This window comes from Capricornis sumatraensis, chromosome 2 (assembly GCF_032405125.1).
Source record: "Capricornis sumatraensis isolate serow.1 chromosome 2, serow.2, whole genome shotgun sequence".
NCBI lineage: Eukaryota > Metazoa > Chordata > Mammalia > Artiodactyla > Bovidae > Capricornis > Capricornis sumatraensis.
In genome coordinates this window covers 187,328,845-187,354,529 of record NC_091070.1, presented here as the reverse complement: position 1 = coordinate 187,354,529, position 25,685 = coordinate 187,328,845, and the positions used below count along the sequence as shown (strand labels likewise).

The 25,685-nt window shown below is 43.3% G+C and overlaps 1 protein-coding gene across 5 annotated transcripts in view; it reads left to right on the top strand.

Annotated features, from left to right (window-relative positions):
• The window catches only part of FGGY (FGGY carbohydrate kinase domain containing), a 502,857-nt gene that overhangs the window by 7,804 nt on the left and 469,368 nt on the right, over positions 1 to 25,685 (top strand). For 3 of the 5 annotated variants that reach the window (XM_068963998.1, XM_068963999.1, XM_068964000.1), the window contains exon 2: positions 19,389 to 19,600. In XM_068963998.1, the coding sequence (XP_068820099.1) occupies positions 19,403 to 19,600 (198 nt within the window). In that variant the 5' untranslated portion in view covers positions 19,389 to 19,402. Of the gene's footprint in view, positions 1 to 11,808; positions 11,875 to 19,388; positions 19,601 to 25,685 lie in introns of those variants that run through there. The other 2 variants (XR_011144409.1, XM_068963997.1) reach the window with 1 other exon arrangement.

Below are 25,685 nucleotides of genomic sequence, written 5' to 3'. Positions count from 1 at the left end.
CAGCTCTAACTGTTGCTTCCTGACCTGCACACAGATTTCTCAGGAGGCAGTTGAGGTGGTCTGGTATTCCAATCTCTTCAAGAATTTTCCACAGTTTATTTGGATCCACACAGTCAAAGTCTTTGGCATAGTCAATAAAGCAGAAATAGATGTTTTTCTAGAACTCTTTTGCTTTTTCGATGATCCAGTGGATGTTGGCAATTTGAGCCCTGGTTCCTCTGCCTTTTCTAAAACCAGCTTGAACATCTGGAAGTTCAGGGTTCACGTATTGCTGAAGCCTGGCTTGGAGAATTTTGAGCATTACTTTACTAGCATGTGAGATGAGTGCAGTTGTGCAGTAGTTTGAGCATTCTTTGGCATTGCCTTTCTTTGGGATTGGAATGAAAACTGACCTTTTCCAGTCCTGTGGCCACTGCTGAGTTTTCTACATTTGCTGGCATATTGAGTGCAACACTTTTACAGCATCATCTTTCAGGATTTGAAATAGCTCAACTGGAATTTCATCACCTCCACTAGCTTTGTTCCTAGTGATGTTTTCTAAGGCCCACTTGACTTCACATTCCAGGATGTCTGGCTCTAGGTGAGTGATCACACCATCATGATTATCTGGGTCATGAAGATCTTTTTTGTACAGTTCTTCTGTGTATTCTTGCCGCCTGTTCTTAATATCCTCTGCTTCTGTTAGGTCCATACCATTTCTGTCCTTTATTGTGCTCATCTTTACATGAAAAGTTCCCTTGATAGCTCTAATTTTCTTGAAGAGATCTCTAGTCTTTCCCATTCTATTGTTTTCCTCTATTTATTTGCATCAGAAAAGGTAATGGCACCCCACTCCAGTACTCCTGCCTGGAAAATCCCATGGACGGAGGAGCCTGGAAGGCGGCAGTCCATGGGGTCGCTGAAGGTTGGACACAACTGAGCGACTTCACTTTCACTTTTCACTTTCATGCATTGGAGAAGGAAATGGCAACCCACTCCAGTGTTCTTGCGTGGAGAATCCCAGGGATGGGGGAGCCTGGTGGGCTGCTGTCTGTGGGGTCACACAGATTCGGACATGACTGAAGTGACTTAGCAATAGCAGTAGCATTTCTTTGCATTGATACCTGAGGAAGGCTTTCTTATGCTCCCCTTGCTATTCTTTGGAACTGTGCATTCAAATGGGTATATCTTTCCTTTTCTCCTTTGGTTTTCACTTCTTTTCACAGCTATTTGTAAGGCCTCCTCAGACAGCCATTTTGCTTTTTTGCATTTCTTTTTCTTGGAGATGTTCTTGATTCCTGTCTCCTGTACAATGTCATGAACCTCCATCCATAGTTCATCAGGCACTCTGTCTATCAGATCTAGTCCCTTAAATCTATTTCTCACTTCCACTATATAAGCGTAAGGGATTTGATTTCAGTTATACCTGAATGGTCTAGTGTTTTTTCACCACTTTCTTAAATTTCAGTCTGAATTTGGCAGTAAGGAGTTCATGATCTGAGCCATAGTCAGCTCCTGGTCTTGTTTTGCTGACTGTATAGAGCTTCTCCCTCTTTGGCCGCAAAGAATATAATCAATCTGATTTCGGTGTTGGCCGTCTGGTGATGTCCTTTAGCTTCCTGAATTCCAGTGAAACCATTACATCTGAGAAGTATGTGCAGCAGGTGGATGAGTTGCACCAAAGACTGCAATGCATGCAGCTGACACTGGTCAACAGAAAGGGCCCTCTTCTCCACAAGAACATCTGACCACGCTTCACACAGTCAGAACTTCAAAAGTTAAACAAACTGAATTATGAAGTTTTGCCTCATCTTCAGTGTTCACCTGACCTGTTGCCAACTGACCACTCTTCAAGCATCTAGAAAAATTTTTTCAGGGAAAATGTTTCCACAACCAGCAGGATGCAGAAAATACTTTCCAAGATTTTGTGAAATCCTAAAGCATAGATTTTTATGCTACAGGAATAAACAAACTTATTTCTCATTGGCAAAAATGTGGTGATTATAATGGTTCCTATCTAGATTAATAAAGATGTGTTTGAGCCTAGTTATAATTTAAAATTCCTAGTCCAAAACTACAGTTACGTTTGTACCAACCTAATAAGTATTCCATGTGCTCTTGAAAAGAAAAAATACAATCTACTATTGTTGGGAAAGTGCTTTTTACATGTCAGTTAGCTTTATTGACTATTGGTATGTATTATGTACTTCCTGATTTTCTGTCTACCTGTTCTACCAATTATTGAGAGTGGCAGATTTAAATCTCTCATGATAATTGTAGACATACATGTTTCTCCTTGCAGTTCTATCAGATTTTGCTTTAGGTATTCTGACACTCTGTTATTAGGTGGATTAATATTTGGGATTTTTAGGTCATATTGGTGAATCATCCACTTCATTATTTCATAATTTCTGATGCTATTTTTTCTTCAATATCTACTGAATCATTATTCCTGGTAATATTTATACTTTAAAATCTATTTAGTGTTATATGAATATATCAAAGTGTAGCTCTCTTTTGATTGTTCTTTTATGGTATATCTTTTTCCTGCTTTTCCTTTTTAACCTGTTTGTTTCCTTATATTTAAAACGGGCTTTTTATAGGCAGCTTAACAAGGCAAGACATAAAAAATCTCTGCCTTTTAATTAGGGTGTTTGGACTATATATAATGTAATTCTTATGGTTTGTTTTAAGCATGGCATGTTGTTTTTTTCTTTTCTATTTGTTCCATCTGTTTTTTGTTCTCTTTTCTCTTTCTCTGCTTTCTTTTGGATTAATTATTTTTTAATTCTATGTTTTTCCTCCTTTATTGGCTAATTAAGCATATCCTTTTTTCAGATATTATTTTAGTGGTTACTTTAAAGTTTATAGTATACATGTTTAATTTATCAGAGTAAACTTTCAAGTGGTATTATACCACTTCATATATAATATAAAACCATACGTAAAATTAGATAGCCAATGGAAGTTTGCTGTATGACACAGGAAGTTCAAATCCATTGCTCTGTGACAACCTAGAGGGGTGGGATAGGGGTGGGAGGTGGGATGGAGTTTCAAGAGGGAGGGGACATACATGTACCTATGGCTGATTCATATTGATATAGCAGAAACCAACACAATATTGTAAAGCAGTTATCCTCCAATTAAAAATAAATCAAAACGACCATACAACAATGTATTTCTAATTCTTGCCTCGTAGCTTTTGTACTACTGCTATTTATGTTATACAAGACATTTTGCTGCTGCTGCTAAGTCGCGTCAGTCGTGTCCGACTCTGTGCAACCCCATAGACGGCAGCCCACCAGGCTCCGCCATCCCTGGGATTCTCCAAGCAAGAACACTGGAGTGGGTTGCCATTGCCTTCTACAATACATTTTACTTCTGCATATATTGAAACCCCATAATACATGGACACTATTTTAGTTTTAAGCAGTCAATTATCTTTTTAAGACATTTCAGAACTTTTAAAAAAGTGTATATATACCCACATAGTTACTTTTATGCTCTTCCTTTTATTTTATGGATCCAGATTTCCATGAGATATTATTTTCTCCCACTTCTTGTGGTACAGTTCTGCTGCTGAGAAATTTTGATCTTTTTTCTTTTTTTGGGTCCACACCTTGAGGCATGTGGAACTTCCCCAACTAGAGATAGAGTCCACACCCTCTGCAGTGGAACAGCAGAGTCTTAACCACGGGACCACCAGGGAAGCCACAGATGTTTTGTTCTTTTTTTTTCCTCTGAAGATGAATTTTGGTATGACATCTTTGGTATGTCTCAAAAAAATCTTTATTTCAGCTTCAGTTTTAACAGATTTTTTTCCCCACAGTACAAAGAATTCTAGTATAAAGTTTTTTCTTCCAGTTCTTCAAATTTTGCTCTGCTGTCTCATAGCTTACATTATTTCTGTTGACATTCTCACATTTTTTTTCTTTTTTTGCATAATTTGCCATCTCCACCCCGACTGCTTTTAAGATTTCTGTTTACTATTGGTTTTGAACAATTTGGTTATGATGTTGCTTGGCTGAGTTTTCTTTATATTTCTTTTGCTTGGAGTTCATTTGTGTTCTTGAATATATGTTTTTATAGTTTTCATCAAATTTGGAAATTTATAACCATTATGTTTAATGTATTTCTCCTGATCCCTTCTTCGTTCTCTCCTTCAGGTATTCCCATTTCACATATATTAGGTCACTTAAGTTTTTCCATAGCTCATGATGCTCTATTTTTAAAAAATCTTTTTTCTCTTTGTTATATTTTTGATAGTTTCTATTATAATGTATTGAAGGTCACTAATCTTCTGTGTTATGTAATCTCATACAGTCAGCTTTGCATCTCAGATATTTTAGTTTTCATTTTTATAATTTCAACTTGATTCTTTTAAAAACCTTATATGTCTGAACTTTTAAATTCACTCTTTCCTTTAGCTTTTTGAACATAGGACTTTCATGTATAATAACTGGCTTAATAGCTGCATCAACTCATTCTGTCAGATAGGTCAGTTCTGGGTTGGAGTCCATTGATTTTGCTCGTTTTAAGTCGTATTTTCCTGCTTCTTTGCATGCTGCTAATTTTTGACTGAATACCAGACGTTATGTGTTTTACCTTGTTCAATGCTAGATATTTCCGTATTTCTATAAATACACTTGATCTTTGTTTTGCAGCATGTCTAAGTTATTTGGAAACAGTGTGATGCTCTTGCGTCCTGCTTAAGCTTTGTTGAGTGGGACTAATGCCTCTTCACTGCTGAGGTAAAGCCTGTCTGTGTACTCGCCCCCAAGCCCTGTTAGTTATGAGGTTTTCCTCACTGGCTGGTGTGAATCGCCACTACTCCTGGCCCTGCGTGACGTCCCCTGATTGTTCACTGTCATCCTTTGGAGGGCTTCTGGCTCAGTGTCTTCGCACGTGTACAGTGACTGCTACGGTCCTGGATAGTTGACGAGCACACCTTCGGGGCACCTTTCCTATCTCCTACTTTGCCCCAAGAATTCTAGCCTCCTTGTTCTGCACAGACTCCTAGCTCTCGCTCAGTTCAGGAAACTGCAGGCCTTGGCGTGGATTTTCTCTTCCTGTGTCCAGGTCCCAGGCATTCAGCTTAAACAATTTCAGGATACCTCTTTTTCTCCCCGTCTCTCTGACATCACTGTATTTTGTTGCCTGATGTCCAGTATCCTGAGAACCTTTGTTTCCTGTATTCGTTATTTTAGTTATTTAAGGTAGGAGGGTAAATATGGTGCCCTTTACTCCATCTTGGCTAGAAGTGGAGGCCTTCACCTGGAAGTTTTGAAGAAAATTTTAAAAGAGACTACTAGAGTTTCTGAGGAAGGGAATTCGAGTTATTCAGGCACTTTTACTGGTTGAGGACTGAAAGGGCACAGTGAAGGAATAAATCAGAAGGAAAGACACCCTTAGATTTGTATAATTTTAAGTACAGGAGCTATTTAGAAAGATGAGGGCAGCATGAATGCCTAGAGCTAATATTAGTGGTATTGTTATACTTTTCTACTTAAGCGGGCAAGGGATGGAGAACTCAAAAGGAGAAATCCCGTGGAGAAAGCTGCCTTGAGAGGATCTGATATCTTAAAGAAATGCAGCAGGTTCGAGGCAGCTCCAAAGGAAGGGAACCCGGACCTTACTTTCCTTCCTCCTTTAAGGTCTCTGCTAATGGCTCTCCATGGGCAAAACCAACTGGAAGATAAAAGGGTTAGAGAGCCTTAGAGGTCAGACTGCAATCCCCAGGACACAGGGTAGGCAGAAAAGGGTTGAGTGTGGAAGAGGTGGGTAAACAGAGAATAACCTGCGCAGGGAATCACTGATGCTTTTTAGATTGCCGGCTACAATGTCGGGGTGGTTGGTGGTGCCACTTGGTGGGAAAGAAGAGAAAAGGCACAGTATGTTCGGGCAGAAGTAGGTTTGACACAAGGAAAAACGATGAGATGGTTTTTCCTGGAAGTCCTACAACTATCGTTTTAAATTGTTTAGAAGGTCCTTATCAACATGGATGATGAAGCAGAGTTTATATAGCAAGTACATCTACAGTGATTTGTGTGGGGACTGGGTTTAGGAAGAGTGGGGAAAATAAAGGACAAGTCATTCAGCCTAAATTTATGTGTTGCCTGTCCCTTGGGCCATCTGGATTTTGGGCCAAATACACTGAAATCTGTTGCAGACCAGGCTGAGAGCTGAGTATCTTGAATTCTGCTAAAGTGGCTATGGGATGAAGAGATTTGGAAAGGACTCAGTTACTGAACACCTATAGGGGATAAACAGAGGAGGCAATGGCACCCCACTCCAGTACTCTTGTCTGGAAAATCCCATGGACGGAGGAGCCTGGTAGGCTGTAGTCCATGGGGTCGCTAAGAGTCAACTGAGTGACTTCACTTTCACTTTTCACTTTCATGCATTAGAGAAGGAAATGGCAACCCACTCCAGTGTTCTTGCCTGGGGAATCCCAGAGATGGGGGAGCCTGGTGGGCTGCCGTCTATGGGGTCGCACAGAGTCAGACATGACTGAGGTGACTTAGCAGCAGCATAGGGGATAAAAGTTGAGAAGACAGGTGATAAAATCAAGTGTTATTTAGATACACCAAACTCAGTATAATTTATCAGATTCTGGGATTATAGAATTATGTGGCCAACGTTGATATTAGTGTGGCTGTTTTAAATCATCATGCGACATAGTGGAAAGAGCATGGGTCGAATTCCCTCTCTTGTTTTTTACTGACTCTGTGACATTGGGCTGCTGCTGCTAAGTCACTTCGGTCGTGTCTGACTCTGTGCGACCCCATAGATGGCAGCCCACCAGGCTCCCCCATCACAGCTTTTCTTCCAGCGAGCAAGTGTCTTTTAATTTCATTGCTACAGTCACCATCTGCAGTGATTTTGGAGCCCCCCAAAATGAAACCTGTCACTGTTTCCATTGTTTCCCCATCTATTTGCCATGAAGTGATGAGACTAAGATGCCATGATCTTAGTTTTCTGAATGTTGAGTTTTAAGTCAACTTTTTCACTCTCTTCTTTCACTTTCATCAAGAGGCTCTTTAGTTCTGTTCTTCACTTCTGCCATAAGGGTGGTGTTATCTAAGGGATGCATATCCAAGGGCTGCTGCTGCCGCTAAGTCACTTCAGTCATGTCCAACTCTGTGCGACCCCATAGACGGCAGCCTACCAGGCTCCCCCGTCCCTGGGATTCTCCAAGCAAGAACACTGGAGTGGGCTGCCATTTCTTTCTCCAATGTGTGAAAGGGAAAAGTGAAGTCGCTTAGTCGAGTCTGACTCTTGGTGACCCCATGGACTGCAGCCTACCAGGCTCCTCTGTCCATGGGATTTTCCAGGCAAGAGTGCTGGAGTGGGGTGCCATTGCCTTCTCCAAGGGCTAGCTGACTTAAAAGAGGTTAGATGGTTTGGTTGATCCCATGGGATAAAAATGTGGACGAGAGGGTGGAAGCCACATAAAGTAGATTTCAACCCAGTACAAGAATCTTTCTTGGTATTACAATAGTAGCTGCCTATTGTGAAAATTCAAGCAGCACAGAGACGGGAGATTAAAAATTGCCCTCCATGCTTCCACTGTACCTCTTTCTCTAGATGTCACTGCGGTAAGCAGGCTTTTGCATATTCTTCCTGAAATTTTGTATGTTAGGTCTTTATACAGTTTAGTGGTTCTTAGACTCTAGTAGCATTCAGGGTAGCCTGAAGGGTTTTAACAGCATAGGCTGTGAACCATACTCCCTAAAGTTTCTGAATTAGTAGGTCTGGGCTGGAGCCTGAGAGTTTGCATTTCTAACACATTGCTTGGTGGTGCTGATGCTGCTTCTCTGAAGATCACAGTTTGAGAACAACTGATGTGCTTTCCTCTTTACAGAGTTCTTACAAATGCAGTCATATTGTAGTATCTAAGAATTTGCTCTTTTACTCAATAACATATAATTAGCAATTTCCTTTAGCTATGTCTCATTTTTAACAACTGCTTCTGTATCAGTTTTAGCAAGTCCCCTGTAAATGAATGGGGCTTTCCTAGTGGTTCAGCAGTAAAGAACCCAGATGCAGTGCAGGAGCTGCAGGAGATGTGGGTTTGATCCCTGGGTTGGGAAGATCCCCCGGAGGAGGGCATGACAACACCCTCCAGTATTCTTGCTTGGTGAATCCCTTGGATAGAGGAGCCTGGCGGGCTACAGTCCATGAGGTTGCAAAGAGTCAGACATGACTAAAGTGACTTAACATGCAGGCACTATAAATGAATATTGAATGTTTCCAAGGTTTTTGTGAGTGTGCCCTTGCCTTAAAAAGAAAAAAAGAGAAATGAGCATTTTTGTATATATCTTTTAGATGAACCAATCTTCAGTTCTTAGAAGGTAAATTCTTAGAAGTTACAACTCTTGGGTAAAGGGGTAGATTTGGAAAACAGATAGATATTGCCAAATTGTCCTAAAGGAGGATGAACCAATTATTCTCCTGTTAAAGGTATCTGAAACTGCTTGTGTCCCCAAGCTCTTGCCCAAAATGGATATTATCAGTGTTTTCATTTTCTGCCCATTTTTTTAAGTTTCTCAGTGTATCTCAGTGTTGTTTTGATTTGCATTTCCCTCCATTTTTTGTGAGCTTAAAGGGTCAATGTATGGATTGAATATCTTTTTCTATGAACTGCAAGTCTGTATTTTTTGCATCACATGAACAAAGGCAGCAAACTTTCATTTGAGGGATTGCTAGTAATGTTGTAAGGTTGGCATATTAGGAGTTGTGATTAGAGATGAGGTTGGGAAGTGGGGTTAGTGGTTCGGGCAGGAGCAGGAGCTTTGAGTTTCTTGTGGGCCAGATAAAGAACTTGGCCTTCACTTTGGGCAGAAGCAGCATTTCTGGTGTTGAAGCTTACACTGCTGCTCATGATAATTTTAACAGGGCCTGTTTCTGGAAAGGCACACTGTTCAGTAATCTTCAATAGCTCATTCTTTAGGCCTTTCACGTGAGGCCTTGAAGCCACCTAGCCATTCTTCATAAATAGGGTGTGTGGGGGAGTGGTAGGGCAGCCCAAGAGGGAAGGGACACAAGTATACTTCTAGCTGATTCATGTTGTTGTACAGCAAAAACTAACACAACATTGTAAAGCAGTTATCCTTCAATTAAAAAATGGTCAGTAATCGTTAGCAGTAAGTAAAAATAAATTACTATATATTAATAATATATAATATATACTATATAATAATATATAATAATAATATAAAAATGTTTATATTAGTAAAATAATAGAGAAAAATTCTTTAAAAAGGAAAAAAAAAAGCCAAAAGAGTAGGCCAGAGACCTCAGCCATCCTCAGTCTGGGCATTGTCTTTGAGGGCAGAGTTTTACAAGATGGTGCCTGGATTTTGTTGCTGTACCCAATACTTCTCTCCTCCATTGCTGTGTGTGCGGAAGTAGGCTGCAGGTCAAGGAGGAAGAATGCCCTGGGAAGGGGTGCAGTGCTTTATACAGAAGAGAGGCTTGTGGACGGTGCTTCTAGACCTCTCCAGGGATGGAGAGTTTTTAGAGGCTTTTTATTTTAAAAGGTATTCGACTATTTTATACGTTAATAATTTCCTCTTCCCTCCCAGCCCAAGAATTCCCCTATTACTGCAGGACACACGGCATGCTTCCCTCTCGGCAGAAGGAAGTAGAGGGCAGAACAATCTCAATATCTAAAGCTTCTCATAGTAGCCTGTATAGTGACATAGGGTTGTCATTAATCAGAGCATGGAGGGGGCGTTTCTAATGGTTGAGTGTCTGAGAAGTTTTCACAGGATGAACTGACTTGGAATTGTGTTCTGACTATGCTAAGGATGAAAGCAACTTGGTTGGGAGGTGGGAAAAGTCAAGTCATTTCAGGGATGGATAAGAGTCCTGTTCTGGCCTAGACAAACCTGAATTTGAATACAGCCTCCTTCATCTTCCAGCTTTGTGACCATCCACTGGATTTTGTTCCCCTCGGGATTTTAGTGTCTTCCCCCTGTAAGTGGGGGAAGGGTGGGTGTCATAAATGTGGGTTCCTCCACTCCCCGTCTCTGCAGAGAGAATAGCTTGGCAGGGCATTTTAAAGGGCTTGGAAGGCATTTTAACAAGTAGGGAGTTGCTTTATTGGACCACAAGGATTGAAGAGAAGGCAGTGTAAGTGAGGTTTTATAGGAGAGGACATGGGAGATCCAGAGTTTAATTTGCTCTCAGGCGATGTTTGGTTTGGGAGTTTGGGGATGTCATTTGACGCGTCAGATTTTCCACCCGTGATTTCGTCAGGACCTATACCGTGCATCTGGCCTCAACATGGCTGGGTTTTGTATTTTCTCTGCGTCAGCTGTTGAACGTTGCCTGGGTGGCTCTTGGAGGGTGGTGGGTTTTGGCCACGGCCCAGGACCGCCTCAGTGTTGATCCCTGTGGCCACCACATTGCAAGGCACGCACAAGGCTTCGTTAAGTTTGCCTGTTCTACCTGTTGGAATCCAACTTTGAATCTAAGACGACAGCCAGCTTTTCTTCCTTCTGATTTAATTCCACACCCCTCATCCAGTCACCTCAGATTTGTCTTTAAAGATGGGCTCAGTCCAAAGCATGTGGATCCTCAACGTCTTGAAACATACTGGGCTTTGATTTAGTGCTTGGAAGACGGATGAAGACAGTAAACTGGTACTTCTTTTATCAACTTCCATCTCCGTATTCTGCCAAGGAAGGGGGAGTTGGAACAAGACGCTTGGCTTCAAGAGTATAGCTGAGATTCCACTGGCGAATGGAGCCCCCTTACTGCCACGTGCAATATTACCAGGTGCATTAGTTGTGCTTCGAGTATGTAAACTAGGCACAACTTGATGCATCACTGTTTGACTTTACAAAATCTTACAAAAGTAAGATTCTTACACTAAACTGTCAACTATTTAAGATCAGAAATGATATATTTTTCAGCTTCCTATTCCTAGTGTCCTGACCCAGAGAAAGCACTTTACATTTGTTTACTGGAATTTGAGCTATTAGACATGGTGTGAATACCTAGGTATAGATCATGCATACTAAACATCCCTGCAGATGTTCAGGGATGATTTGGTTATGAAAGAAAAGGTTGGCATATCTTAATAGTCCTAATAATTGCTGCTGTTTACTGAGTGTGTGTGTGTGTGTGTGTGTGTGTGTGTGTGTGTGTGTGTGTGTTAGCCACTCAGTCAGGTCTGACTCTTTGTGACCCTATGACTGTAGCCTGCCAAGCTCCTCTGTCCATGGAATTCTCCAGGCAAGAATACTGGAGTGGGTGGCCATTCCCTTTGAGGGGATCTTCCCATCCTGGAATCTCCCATATTGTAGGCAGATTCTTTACCATCTGAGCCACTAGGGAAGCTGTTACTGAGCATACCGTATATTAATATCAGGCACTGTGCTGGGCACTCTGGTTATACAATCTTAGTTAATCGTTCAAAGAATACAGCAAGATTGGAGCTGCAGGAGACAGCCTTTTACTTTACGAGGAGAAGTACCTGTCAAGAAGCTGTACCTGTTCTCCCATGTATATTTTTGGTAAAGCCGATGGAGAACCAGGTATTATTTCCAGATTGGCTCTTTCCTTCCCATGCCAAATTTTCTCTCCATTTTAGAGCATGGGAGAACTGCTTAAAGTGGTATTTCATTCTTTCTGTTGAGGAGACTAAAGTGAAGCAGCATACTCATTGCTTATCTTTTTCTTCCCAAATCTCCCAACCCCCTGATTATATTATAACTAAAAAAAAAAATTATGTGTGACTTGTGTACCTGAATTCCCAGCCAAGACCAAAGATCAAAGTCAAGAGAGGATATTAAGCTCACTCCCAGGTCCCTGGGACGCGGTATCTGTAGACACTGTCCTCAAGTTAGTCCCGGAGGAGTGGCCCACTAAGAAGTAGAACTGCAGGTAAGCTTATCCACCCTGGAGGGTTGCAGTCTTAGGGAACAGTGTTCTGCTCTGCACTTGTTGAGTGCAACGCTCAATGGCTGACGCAGAGAAAATACAAAACCCAGCCGTGCTGAGGCCAGATGCACGGTATAGGTCATTTAGGGGAAAAGAAGGAAGCAAATAAAAGAGAACAACCCCACAGAGTGGCTTTCAGCACGATTATGTGTAGCATGGCCCCTTTTGAGAATTTTTGGGACAGTTATGCAGAGAACAGCCTCCATGTCCCTGACTCTGTCTCCTTTTCTCACACTGCCTTTGAGCAGCTTTCACGTTTGTTGAGGAATCAGCTGTGAAGCCTGTGGTTTCCTGTGGCACATTTCTAATAATATTTGTACAGGCTATTATTTAATGCACCAAATAAATATTTATCATAAGAGCAGTCTTTTGATCATGAACAGAGGCTAAAAACCAGTTCAGTCCGTGCTGGCAATTGGCTGGGAAGCTGTTCTGCCCTTTGGAGCCTCTTGTAGACTGAGAAGTTAGGTAAGGCCTGGGACACGTGTGCAGCCAGTTTGAATTTCTCCCTGTAGCTTTTCTTTCTCTTGCCCTCCACAGTCTATGCTCTTAGTTCTCTTGCCTGACCAGCCACCTCATATTCCCTATTAGTTATGTTTCTTTTTTAATGGGCTTCCCTGGTGGCTCAGATGGTAAAGAATCCGCCTGTAATGCAGAAGACCTGGGTTCGATACCTGGGTTGAGAAGATCCCCTGGAGGAGGCATGGCAACCCACTCCAGTATTCTTGCCTGGATTATCCCCATGGACAAAGCAGCTTGGAGGGCTACAGTCCATGAGGTCACAAAGAGTCGGATACCCCATATTCCTTATTAGTTGTCTTTCTTTTTAGAGAATTTACCTCTGCCTCAAATAAATGAAGTGGGATCAACTTTCTGACTCTCAGCATTCATCTATTGGGCTTTAAAGCCACACCATTGTGACCTGGACAAAAACCAGCTCCTCTGGTGGTGTGCTCTGTGACCTTAAACTGCTTTATTGCTGAGACCCTCAGTCTCTTTAACTGGAAAATGAGCTCGTGGTGGCAACCTCACGGGATTGTTACAAGTGAAATCACAAAATCAGGTGGGTGATTTGCAGAGCAGAGCTTAATAAGTGCCAGTTGTTGCTGCCTTTGTTGTTGATACTGTTGTTGAAGGATTCGGTTTTCACTTTTAGGTTGGAAAGAGCCCTAAAGTTGCCTTAAGAGGCCAGGGTTCAAATGCAGATGCTGCTGCTGTTTACTCTTTGTGTGACTTGGGGCAAATTTTCCTATCCCAACAAGGTATAAAATGGTGGTAGGTTTCCCAGCTTAAATGCATTTCAGTTGGAAGAGATGAACTTGTGAAAGTGCCAAGCATGCAGGAGGATCCTAATCTTTTTTTTTTTTTAAAGCAAATTATAAAAGGGAATAATGTTTTCCGTTTTGCAGTTAGTTTATTCTCTGAGGCCAAGAGGAACTGGAATATAGTTTGGAGTCTAGGACACATCAGAGAGTACTTATGACCCAGGAACAAAGGGCACAGAGGGGAGACGAGGAATCTTGAGTGCAGAAAATCCTCTGGCAGAGTTTTTATAACTCACAGGGTCAAGTTTCAGGGAAGCTGCCCTAGAGCTTGAACTTTTCAAGATCCAGGTGTGGAAACAATCATAAAAAGATCACTTAAAACTATAGTAATAGGAAACGTAGTGAACCTGAAATATTTAATTAGGATCTATTTCTTACAAAAACATGAACTGGGGTGTGTGTGTGAACAATGCAGAGAAGGGATGATGCCCTTGTTCCTGTGGGTTTGACTCTCTTTTGGACTCATGTCTCAGTCATACAGTCTAGAAATGGATAGTTTTACCAGAGGCCACCTGGTATTGGGGAAGGGACAGTCTCTGAAGGTGGGCAGCTTGAGTTCTGAGTAAGCCAGTTGTAGACAGAGTAGGCACATGGCTTCGAGCCCTAGGTTAGGAAGACCCCCTGGAGAAGGAAATCCACTTCAGTATTCTTGTCATGAACAGAGGAGCCTGGTGGGCTACATTTCACAGGGTCACAAAAGAGTCAGGTACAACTTAGCGACTAAACAACAATGTACAGAGTAGGCAGAGTCCTTGGCAAACATACATTAACTAAGTGGAGGGTATCCGGCAGCATGGGGCTTCCTAGGTGGCACTGGTGGTAAAGAACCCACCTGCCAGTGCAGGAGACATAGAGAGGTGGGTTCTCTCCCTGAGTTGGGAAGATCTCCTGGAGGAGGGCACGGCAACCCACTCTAGTATTCTCGCCTGGAGAGTCTCTATGGACAGAGGAGCCTGATGGGCTACATACAACCCATGGGGTCGCAGAGTCGGACATGACTGAAGCAACTTAGCATGCATGAACCTGTTAGCATGGCATTCTGAGATCGCTTAGGGATTTGGCAGCCAGAGGGACTGAGATTGCTCTCACCTCCATCACCTGCTATTTATATGACATACGGGAGCAAGTTACTTGACTAGTCTAGGACTTGTTTTTCCTCATCAGTAAAATGGGAATGGTCCTAGTAATTCTCTTCAAGGGTTGATATCAGGACAAAAAGTGGATTTAAAAATGTAAGCAAGCTGCTTAGTAAAGCATCAGATACACAGTAAATTTTTACCTTTTATTATTTCCCTAAAGGTGGGTTTTAAGAGTTTGCTCTGAGTCTCAGGGACGTGGTGAGTTTGTGCCATGTGCCAGACACTGGGCTGGCACTAGGGGTACCGCTGTGGTCCAGGCAGCCCTGGAGTTAACTCTCTAATGGCAAAGCTGCAGTCTCCATACAAGTCAGACGTGGAGGGGGAGGGTTCTCCGGAAGGATGGTCTCTTTCCTCTTTAGGCAAGAAATAGGTCCAAAACCCAGAGCCAGGGTAAGCCCCAAGTCAGCTACAGAGTGGAAATCTGCCTCTTTGGATTTTACTGGGAATAAATCAGGATGTCTGGGTGGTGGGTGGTGAGATGAGATATTCCATGCCGAAGAGGACAGTCGCAAGTGAGGGAGCCAGGCCTGAGGAGCTGGGCCAGCCCCCTGGGGGCCTCTTTCGTCACTGGCTCTGGTAGGAGAAGAGAGAAACTTGGGTGGCTGGCCAAGTCTGTGTAAGCCAGAATGTTTGCATAGACTCTTCATTTCCTATTTTCCCCCCTTGTTTCTCCCTGCAGTGTTTAGAATAGTTTTGAAAAGCTCTAGTCAAGGACAGAGTGTTGACTTGCCAGGATCAGTGTTGGAGAGCAGCGTCCTTGGGTCCTTCCAAGGGGCGATGGTGGGACACTAAGAGAGGGAGTCCTGAGTTCAGCAAGTGGAGGCCTGTGGTCATTTGGGGGCGGTGGAGCGGCTAGCCTAGCCAGTCTTCCTCCTCTGCAGATAAAGAAATCTGGGAAGATATAAGCCACGGCCCTGCCCTCTTCTGCCCTTCACTGTATCCTCAGTTCCTAGCAGGGTGTCTGACGGCTGGCACAGTCTGCATTTCTTCTAATGTCAGTCTCTGATTGCAGCATGCCTCATTATTTCTTATGTCACTAAGAAAGATGTTCCTGGTTGCCATTGGTTTTTAAGAGTCACTGATTTCAGAGAAGCTAAATGTGAAAAGAAATGGGTACTTTAGAATTAATAAAATGTGGTTGTACGCATCCAGTGAATATTTATTAATTGGATGAATGAAGCACACAGATATTAGAATCAAGGCAAAACACTACTGCAGATAAATACAAACCTAGGAATCTGAACTATTAAAGTGTTAAAGCATGAACCTGTTCATCCTTATTTTTGTTGTTGTTGTTGTTGATTCACTGATTTAGGTGTTCATTCCATAAGCACTTACTGAGAACTATTATGTACCAGACAGTGGACTGGTTTGGGGATACAGGCACTGTAGGAGCTGAGGATATAGAAATCAATCAGTTCCTTTCTTCATTTTCAGGCCAGTGAGGGAGGTGAACACAGAAGCAAAAAATTCGGTCAGAGTGATTTTTAAAAAGTTTAAAAGAAAGAAGAGACACTGTACTATGGTGGCACTGGGGCATGGAGAGAGGCAAGAGGTGATGGTTGGGATTCTCTGGTGGTGCAGTGATTAAGACTCTGTGCTTCCAGGGAAGGAGCCCAGGTCCGATCTCTGGTCTGGGAACTATATCCCACATGCCTCAGTGAAGATCCCACGCATGGCAGCAAAGATCCTACGTGCCACAGCTAAGACCCAGAGCAGCCAAACAAATTAAAAAAAAAAATGTTGGTTGAGCAAGATCTTAACATGAAAGTCAGTAGGCAGCATATTAAAAAGCAGAGATGCCAACAATGGTCCTTCTAGTCAAAGCTATGGTTTTTCCAGTAGTCATATATGGATTGAGAGTTGGAGTATAAAGAAAGCTGAGTGCCGAAGAATGGATGCTTTTGAACTGTGGTGGTGGAGAAGACTCTTGAGAGTCCCTTGGACTGCAAGGAGGTCCAACCAGTCCATCCTAGAGGAAATCAGTCCTGAATATTCATTGGAAGGACTGATGCTGAAGCTGAAACTCCAGTACTTTGGCCACCTGATGCAAAGTACTGACTCATCGGAAAAGACGCTGATTATTGAAAGGAAAGACTGAAGGCAGGAGGAGAAGGGGATGACAGAGGATGAAATGGTTGGATGGCATCACCGACTCCATGGACATGAGTTGAGTAAACTCCGTGAGTTGGTGATGGACAGGGAGGCCTGGCGTGCTACAGTCCATGAGGTTCCAAAGATTCAGACACGACTGAGTTGACTGAACTGAACTGAACTTGGGAGACAAGAGAGAAAGGAAGTTGGAAGGAAAGAGCAGTGTGAAATGGAGGCAGTCCTGTAGTGGTGTGGTACACCTGGGAACCTGTGAGGGTTCAGTGTGTCTGAAGCCTGATGTGAGAACAGGCAGGACTGTAGCAGATGTGGCTGGGTAGGAGGCAGAGGGCAGTTCCCGGAGGGCCTGGGATGCTGTACCAAGGGCCTCAGCCAATGGTTTTCAATCCTTAGGAGGAACTCAGCAGAGCCACTGTTGGGGGAGGGTTGAGGGCCAGGCAAGGATGATCTTTGCTTGACACAGCGCTGCTGTGCTTTGATCTATTTCAGTTTCCTTCGAGTAATGGCTTGAAGGAAAAATATCCCCATTGGATGTTTGAAGGAATGCATGGTTTGAAAACTGGTGCCACTGATCATGTGGGCGAGGAGATGAGAAAGCAGTTAGGCTGGAGCCTGGAAGTTGTTCTCTGAAGCTCAGAGGAGGGTAGCCCTTGTTCCTACTCCAGCTTCCACCTTCGCCTCTCCAGCTGCCCGTGAATCATAGAGGCCGCATGCTGTTGGGGGATCATTGTGAGCAAGTCAGAAGCCATCATGTTCAACAAAGCCATTTTTAACTGGGATAAATACCCAGGAAACCTTAACGGAACACCTGCTGGCTGACTTTGTTTTTGAATTCCCAAGTATGATCTTGTGGAGGAAACATTACCTCTTTGGAGTGAAAGGATGCAGAACACTGCTGTGGTTGAAATTAGACCCTGGGCGCTGAGGCCACCCTGAGCTCACCTAGGGGGCTGTAGCACGTTCTCCAGCATAAATGTCTTGGAGGCTTGTTCTTATTCTTTAAAACTCCAGTCTGGAAAATGAAAGCCTCTGTGAGATGTCTGCATCATGGGGGCTAATCTGAGCAAAGGGACCCAGAGCCGCAGTGAAGGCCAAGGAATTCCTTGAGTGTTTGCTGGGCAGTTTCCTTGTAACTCGCGAGGGGTCTGTAAAGAAAACAGATTGTCTAACAAGTTCCTGATCCTGTCTCCCTCGAGGCTCCTTCCCAGTCCCAGTCAGTTGACAACACGGCTGCAGTGTATCTGCCTCTTCTCCAGATGTGTGCTGTGAGCTGTTACGAAGGAAAAGAGAACGTGCAGGGGTGGGATTGTGGGTTCAGGCTGCTCTGCAGTCGTGCTGCCTCCTCTCTTAATTTCCGACACCTTTCTGCCCGTCAGTATAACATGCATGATTATCGCAACTTGCGTTTACTGTTCATCAGTGTGTGGACCTAGCGTTAAGAGAAAATTTACATATTCCTTGGAGTCTCATCTTAATCACCTATAAAATAAACACTCACCGTCAGGGTGAGGAGGGAATTGGATGAAAGCAGGCAAAAGGTACAAACTTCCATTTATAAGATAAATGAATAGTAGGAATATAATGTACAATGTGATAAATATAATTAACACTGCTGTATTTGTGTATGAAAGTTGTTAAGAGAGTAGACCCTACGAGACCTCATGACACAAATATTTTTCTGTTTTTCTTTTCAATCTGTATGAGATGATAGATATTTACTGGATGTATTGTGACAGTCATTTCTTAAGATATGTAAGCCATTATCATTATGCTGTGTACCGTGAACTTAAACAGTTCTGTATGTCAATTACACCTTAATAAAATTGGAATAAAAATGGTCTCACCTTGTAGCATCACAGTCAGTAGAGGGCCTCTATGCTAAAGCTGAAACTCCAGTACTTTGGCCACCTCATGTGAAGAGTTGACTCATTGGAAAAGACTCTGATGCTAGGAGGGATTGAGGGCAGGAGGAGAAGGGGATGACAGAGGATGAGATGGCTGGATGGCATCACCAACTCGATGGACATGAGTTTGAGTGAACTCCGGGAGTTGATGATGGACAGGGAGGCCTGGCATGCTGCAATTCATGGGGTCACCAAGAGTTGGGCACGACTGAGCAACTGAACTGAACTGAACTGAACTGAATGACTTCCCTGGTGGCTCAGATGGTAAAGCACCTGCCTACAGTGTGGGTGACCCAGGTTTGATCCCTGGGTCCGGAGGATCCCCTGGAGAAGGAAATGGCAACCCACTCCAGTACTCTTGCCTGGAAAATCCCATGGATGGAGGAGCCTGGTAGACTACAGTCCATGGGGTCGCAAAGAGTTGGACATGAGTGAGTGACTTCACTCACTCACTCATGTACATGTAAGAATTAAAGATTTTAAAATTAAAAAAAATAAAATAAAGTGCTTATTGGCACGTAATAGGTGCTCAGTAGATAGTTTTTTGAATGAATGGCTGACTGGGTAGGTGAGTTCCTTTTTAGCAGTGGCCATTGCCCTTTTAATTCAAATTTGGTGAGGAAAAAATGTATATCTGTTGCTTCCAGATTCTCAGTTCTACAACCCTTTGTTTATCCTCATTGCACGTTTCATCTGATATCACAACTTTGTTTGAATAATGGTGAAGCTTGTAAATGCTCATCATCTGAGTCCCTCCAAAGAACAGAAACTCCGTGTCTGAGGCCACGCCTGCCTGTTCACCCACCACCTACCTCAGTGCCTGCTTGCACACTGACAGCAATGAGCGTCTTTCTTGGATTAATGAATAATCATCCAGTTTGTCAGCTGTGACCCTTCCATTTCCACTTTCAAGATGTCCCGTGCTCGACTTTGCAGACCAGGTTTTTCTTCACGTGGTTTGGCCCTTGACCCCACAGGTGGAGGGATAGCAATGTCCAGTGGAGATGAACCCAGGAGCTACTATGTGGGCATGGACGTGGGGACTGGCAGCGTCCGAGCAGCCCTTGTGGACCAGAGGGGCACCCTCTTGGCTTTTGCAGACCAGCCCATCAATCAGTGGGAGCCTCAGTTCAACCACCATGAGCAGTCGTCCGAGGACATCTGGGCTGCGTGCTGCATTGTCTCAAAGGTATGGCCCTGACTCTGGCATTCTATCCTTGCATATGCTTCCTTCCCACCGCCCCCCTGCTGAGTGTCTCTTGTGTGTCCATCTGGTGCCAGGGACAACGTAAGGGTAACTTTAGACACTGGCTTTGCCTTTTGGGAGCTCAGGGTCTGTGATGGAGACCAACAGTCAGCAGGGATATGACATGAGAGGTGTGAGAACAAAGTGACTGTGGCTGGAGCTGAGGCTGGGGCCAACCCAGAGGGGCTCAGGGTAGACGGTAGAGGACTCGGAGCATGCAGTCAGAGGATTTGGTTGGGTGTGACTCTATGTGAAGATGTCACTGATAACCATAGCTCACCTCTACAGTGCCTTCAGGTGTGTCCAGTTCTGTGTAAAACAGGTTAACCTGCATCATAGAGGGGAATCCTTGCAATGGCTGTGTAGAGGCAGTGCTATTAACACCATCATTTCACTGAGGCAGAAACAGAGGCACAGAAAAATTAGATAACTTACCTATGCTTATGCAGTTAGTAATTATGAAAGGCAGGGCTGCAACCTAAGCAGTCTGATTCCATTGCTGCACCCTGAGTCACTGGACTGTCCTGCCTTCCAAGTGGACAAGTGAGGGGAACCTCTCTTGTTCAGAGGGAACAATATACGCAAAGGCAAGGTGGGCTCTGAGAAAGGAAGAAAGTCGGGCAAGACCAGTGCATCTCTGAGTTGTAGCAGGTAGGCATTTTTCTTGAGTGGCCTTTGTTTGCAGTCAGCTTGCTGACTTGGAAAAAAGTGACGCTGGGTGAGAATTGTTGCCTTTTAGTTTCGCTTGACTGGTTTTATATCCCAGTAATCAGGAACGACAGAGATGTTTTTGTCTTTTTTTTTTTCCCCCAGAGGGAAAAATAAAGACCTGGATTCTGTCTTCTCCCTGTTTCTAGTTTAGTTCCTTAAATATTCATGATGGGCTTGGTAATTTGCAGATGGACAATTCACCATTCTGTCCGTATCGATCAGTCTGTTTAAACTTTCATGAGCTCTGGGCTGCTGTTAGTGCCCCCAGAGAAGAAGGCAGGGAGAGGAGGCTGGGGGTGGGCAGCACTGGAGCATGATAGAGGAATAAAAGGGAGGCATGTCTTTTCTTCTGCCTGTTTAATTTTCTTCCTCCCTCCCCCTCCCAGCCCTTGCCTTGGTGAGAATCCTCTACTCTTTGCCCTTGGGTCTCCTTTGTCCTTCCAACATAGAGCCTTTCTTGCCATTAAGGAAATTGTCAAGAAGAAAATACAATCCCCTGATGAAAAGCTACTTTAAAACAGGTCTGCTCTAAGTACAGCTTGGTTTAATGCTGGATTTTTAATCATCTTACAGTGGCAGCCACTGCATTATCTGTTTGAGCCCCTTCAGCCATGTGAGTGCTCTGGGCATTTTTCCTTCTTGAGGCTGTGCTTCTAGCGTAAACCTGGATGACACTATTGGGTCCTAGGCCCTTCTTCTCACATGGGGCATGGCCATGGGGCCATGTGTCAGAAGCCGTGGGATAAGCATGACGCATCTGCTCATAGCTCATCGCTGTGTGAGGTTGAAGGAGGGAAGCATGTTTATATTGGAGAGTAACACACCAGAGAGCACAAATTCTAGAGCTGGACTGCCTGGATTGACATCCCAGTTCCAACATCTATTAGCTTGTCATCATGAAAAAATTACTTTTGGTTTCTTGCTTGAGTTTTATCATCTGTAAAATGGGAATGATGACTGTGCCTATCTGCTTTGGGTCGCTGTGAGGATTAAATGAGTTAATGCATACAAAATGTCATAACAGTGCCTGGAAATGAGCAAGCACTGTGATTCCTATGGCGATTGCACTGATGACCATGACAAAAATGAGTAGATGATGGAGGAGAATGAATTTTTAAGATAGAATGTTGAAAAGTCAAAGTCAGTAAGGGAGGTACCTCATGGGGAATATTCACTCTTTTTCTCGTTAGAGTTCTTTCTATGTAAGATTTTGAGAAGCAATGGTCTGGGGCAAAGGGTGACATAAAATACATCCTGACCTGTCTTGTTCTCAAAAACTTAAGGAGCTCAGGAGCTTGAGAGCGGTTGTATTGTTTCCTTTTCTCTAAGTTGCTCACGTTGCCTGAGATGGTTTTCCTTTAGTCAAATTAATAAAAACAACAAGAACAACAGCAGCAACAGTAATAATAGTTACCACTATTATTAGTAATAGTAATAATAACAGTTATCATGAATAATAATTAATAGTAATATTAACAGTAATAATAATGATGATGGCAACTAACATTTCTTGGGCACTAATTCTGTTCCAGGTATCAAGCTGAACACTTTATACCAATCACTCCTTGTTATCTACACAAAAATCTCTTTTTTAAAAAATTGAAGTATAGTTGATTTACAGTGTTATGTTTCACATGTACAGCAGAGTGATTCAGATATATATATATACACACACACACACACACACACACACATATATATATATTCTTTTTCAGACTCTTTTCCCTTGTTGTTTAGTACAAAATTATTGAGTATAGTTTCCTATGCTATAGGGTAGGTCCCTGTTTGTTAACTATTTTATATATAGTGAAAGTGAAGTCACTCAGTCATGTCCAGCTCTTTGGGACCCCATGGACTGTAGCCCACCAGGTTCCTCTGTCCATGGGGTTTTCCAGGCAGGAATACTGGAGTGTGTTGTCATTCCCTTCTCCAGGGGATCTTCCTGACCCAGGGATCAAACCCAGGCCTCCCGCATTACAGGCCAACTCTTTACTGTCTGAGCCACCAGGGAAGTAGTGTGTATATATTAATCCCAAACCCCTAATTTAACCCTCCCTCACTTTTCCTTTTGGTAACCATAAGTTTGTTTTCTGTGTTTGTAGGTCTATTTCTACTTTGTATCTAAGAACATTTGTATCTTTTTTTCAAGATTCCACATGTAAGCAATAATATAGGTGGAATCTTTTGTCCTTTCCTGCCTGGCATAGTTCACTTAGTAAGACAGTCTCTAGGTCCATCTTTATTGGTGCAAATGGCATTATTCATTCCTTTTTTTTTTTTTTTAACTGAGTAATATTCCATCGTATATATGAACCACGTCTTCTTTATTCATTTCTCTGTTGTTGGACATTTAGGTTGCTTCCATGTCTTGAGCTCTGTGTCATCGCCGATTTTAATGGCTTACGTTCCTTTTGGGGGGCTTCCTAGGGGCTCAGTGGTAAAGAATCTACCTACCAGTGCAGGAGATATGAGTTCCATCCCTGGCTCGGGAAGGTCCTCCGAAGGAGGAAATGGCTACCTACTCCAGTATTCTTGCCTGGAAAATCCCACAGACAGAGGAGCCTGGCAGGCTACAGTCCACAGGCTCACAAAAGGGTCAAACACAACTTAGTGACTAACCATTTCTGTTGGAGCCACAAATCTTAATCACCTCAACAAGGCAAGAACATTGCAAGTTTAGTGTATAGTAACAGATTCCATTAGGAAGAAGAAGATAAGCTGGAGGTGTCGTTTAGTCTGCAAATATTTATTGAGCACTACTGTGTGCTGTGCTCTTTGCTAAGAACTGGTATATATATGGCAGAGGGGGCTACAATGAGTTCTCTGCCTCTAAGGATAAAATAGTTAAGTTGCATGGGAAAAAAATATCCACAAAGTCAACAAAGTGCCATTTTCCCCCCGCTTAATTGTACCAGCTGTATGAGTAATATATACTTCAAGAGAGAGAGAGCAGAAGGAGGAGTCATACATGTGGGACTGAGCAATGATGTCACCCTCCTACCGTTCATAGAACCTGTATGATTTGCAAAGCATGTTCCTATCCACTTGATTGTCTTAGGAGGTGGGTAGGGGAGGGATTGTTCCTTCCATATTATAGTTGAAAAGAACAACTGGGATCCAGAGAGTGAAGTGAGTTTTCCTAAGTCACCCAGGAAGTGGATGATAAGCCTGAAGTCAGGTCATATCTCTGCATTCCCTCCGTCTCCAACACCCCATACCTTCATCTTTTGTTTAGATCGGCACTGGAATGTAACCTCCTCCTAAATGTCCTTCCCCTCTGTGATTTTTCTCCTTCTTGAGCTGGAATGACATTTTAATGCTAACTTGACAACTCTTCTATAGCCTCAAACTACTCTTAAGATAGAACTCAGAATTTGTAACATGGCCTCCAGGCCTTGCATGGTTTGGTTTTAGCCTGCTCTTCTGGTTTATCTCATGGTCCTTCTCTTAGCTCTTCCACCTACATTTTCCTTCTCTCCTGTCTTTACACATGCAATGCTTCCTCTCTTTCATACATATTCTCTCTTCTTCCTGTACCCTCTTCCTGCCTACAGCCAACGTATTTCACTCCCATACATCCTTAGATCCATAATGTCCAATATGGCAGTCACTAGCCACATGTCTTTTCATACTGTTCATGGGGTTCTCAAGGCAAAAATACTGAAGTGGTTTGCCATTCCCTTCTCCAGTGGACCACATTTTGTCAGAACTCTCCACCATGACCCATCCATCTTGGGTGGCCCTACACGGCATGGTTTAGTTTCATTGAGTTAGACAAGGCTGTGGTCCATGTGGTTAGATTGGCTAGTTTTCTGTGATTGTGGTTTCGGTCTATCTGCCCTCTGATGCCCTGTCTCAGCACCTACTGTCTTACTGGGGTTTCTCTTACCTTGGACATGGGGTATCTCTTCACGGCTGCTCCAGCAAAGCGTGGCTGCTATTCCTTACCTTGGAGGTGGGGTATCTCTTCATGGCCGCCACTCCTGACCTTGGATGTGGGTATCTCCTCTCAGCCACTTGCCCTCCAGTGCCATTAGTTTGCCAACAAATGTCCGTCTAGTCAAGGCTATGGTTTTTCCAGTAGTCATATATGGATGTGAGATTTGGACTGTAAAGAAAGCTGAGTGCCAAAGAATTGATGCTTTTGAGCTGTGGTGTTGGACAAGACTCTTGAGAGCCCCTTGGACTGCAAGGAGATCCAACCAGTCCATTCTAAAGGAGATTGGTCCTGGGTGTTCATTGGCAGGAGTGATGTTGAAGCTGAAACTCCAATGCTTTGGCCACCTGATGCAAAGAGCTGACTCATTTGAAAAGACCCTGATGCTGGGAAGGATTGAGGGCAGGAGAGGAAGGGGATGACAGAAGATGAGATGGCTGGATGGCATCACCAACTCGATGGAAGTGAGTTTGGGTGAACTCCAGGAGTTGGTGATGGACAGGGAAGCCTGGTGTGCTGCAGTCCATGGGGTCACAAAGAGTCAGACACAACTGAGCGACTAAACTGAGCCATGTGTCACCATTTACCTTTAGTTAAAATGAAGTGTAGGTCAAAATTCACTTCCTGGAAACACTTTTTTTTGCACAGGTTTCTACAAAGTCAGCTTCTCAGGTCCTTCGAGTGTTTCCTCAAATCTCACCTTTTTGGCAACTGTCTGCCTTCCCCGGCATTCCTGATTCCCCTGACATCACTTTCTAGTAAACTGTACATACACTATATAATTTTTTCAGTTTATGGCTGTTGTCTGTCCCTACAGTGTAACCTCCAAAAGGGTAAGGAATTAAAAACAATTTTTTTTCTTTCCGTTGCTTCCCGAATACCCAGAAGAGTGCATAGCATGACCTTAGAAGGGGCTTGACGGTATTGAATATTTACTGACTAATTGAATGAATGAGTAATTGAATTGTGTAGGCAATGGGGACTGATGGGCCTGAGGGAACTAGGGATTTCATAACCTCATGCATACCCCCAAAGCTGACAAAAGCATTCAAATCAAGAATTAAAATAATAGAGAACCAGCCACATGGAACTCTGTTGAAAGCTGAATTCTGTGAGGCCCCAGGCCTTGACCCTTGATTCAGATATAGCTAAAGATAAAACCAGGTATGCCTCTGACCCTCCAGTTCTCCGTTTGGAAGATTTCTGAGGAACGCTGTCTCCCCACCCAATATGGCAGAGCCTGCTGATTTAAAACACATGCAGGATTGAACTGGTTCCCACAGTCAGAACAAAGCGATGCACAATCCCTTCCCCAAATATTTGTTTGCTGCCCCATAGCTACGAGTTGACAGTTGCGAGACATGGACCAGGTTACAGAAT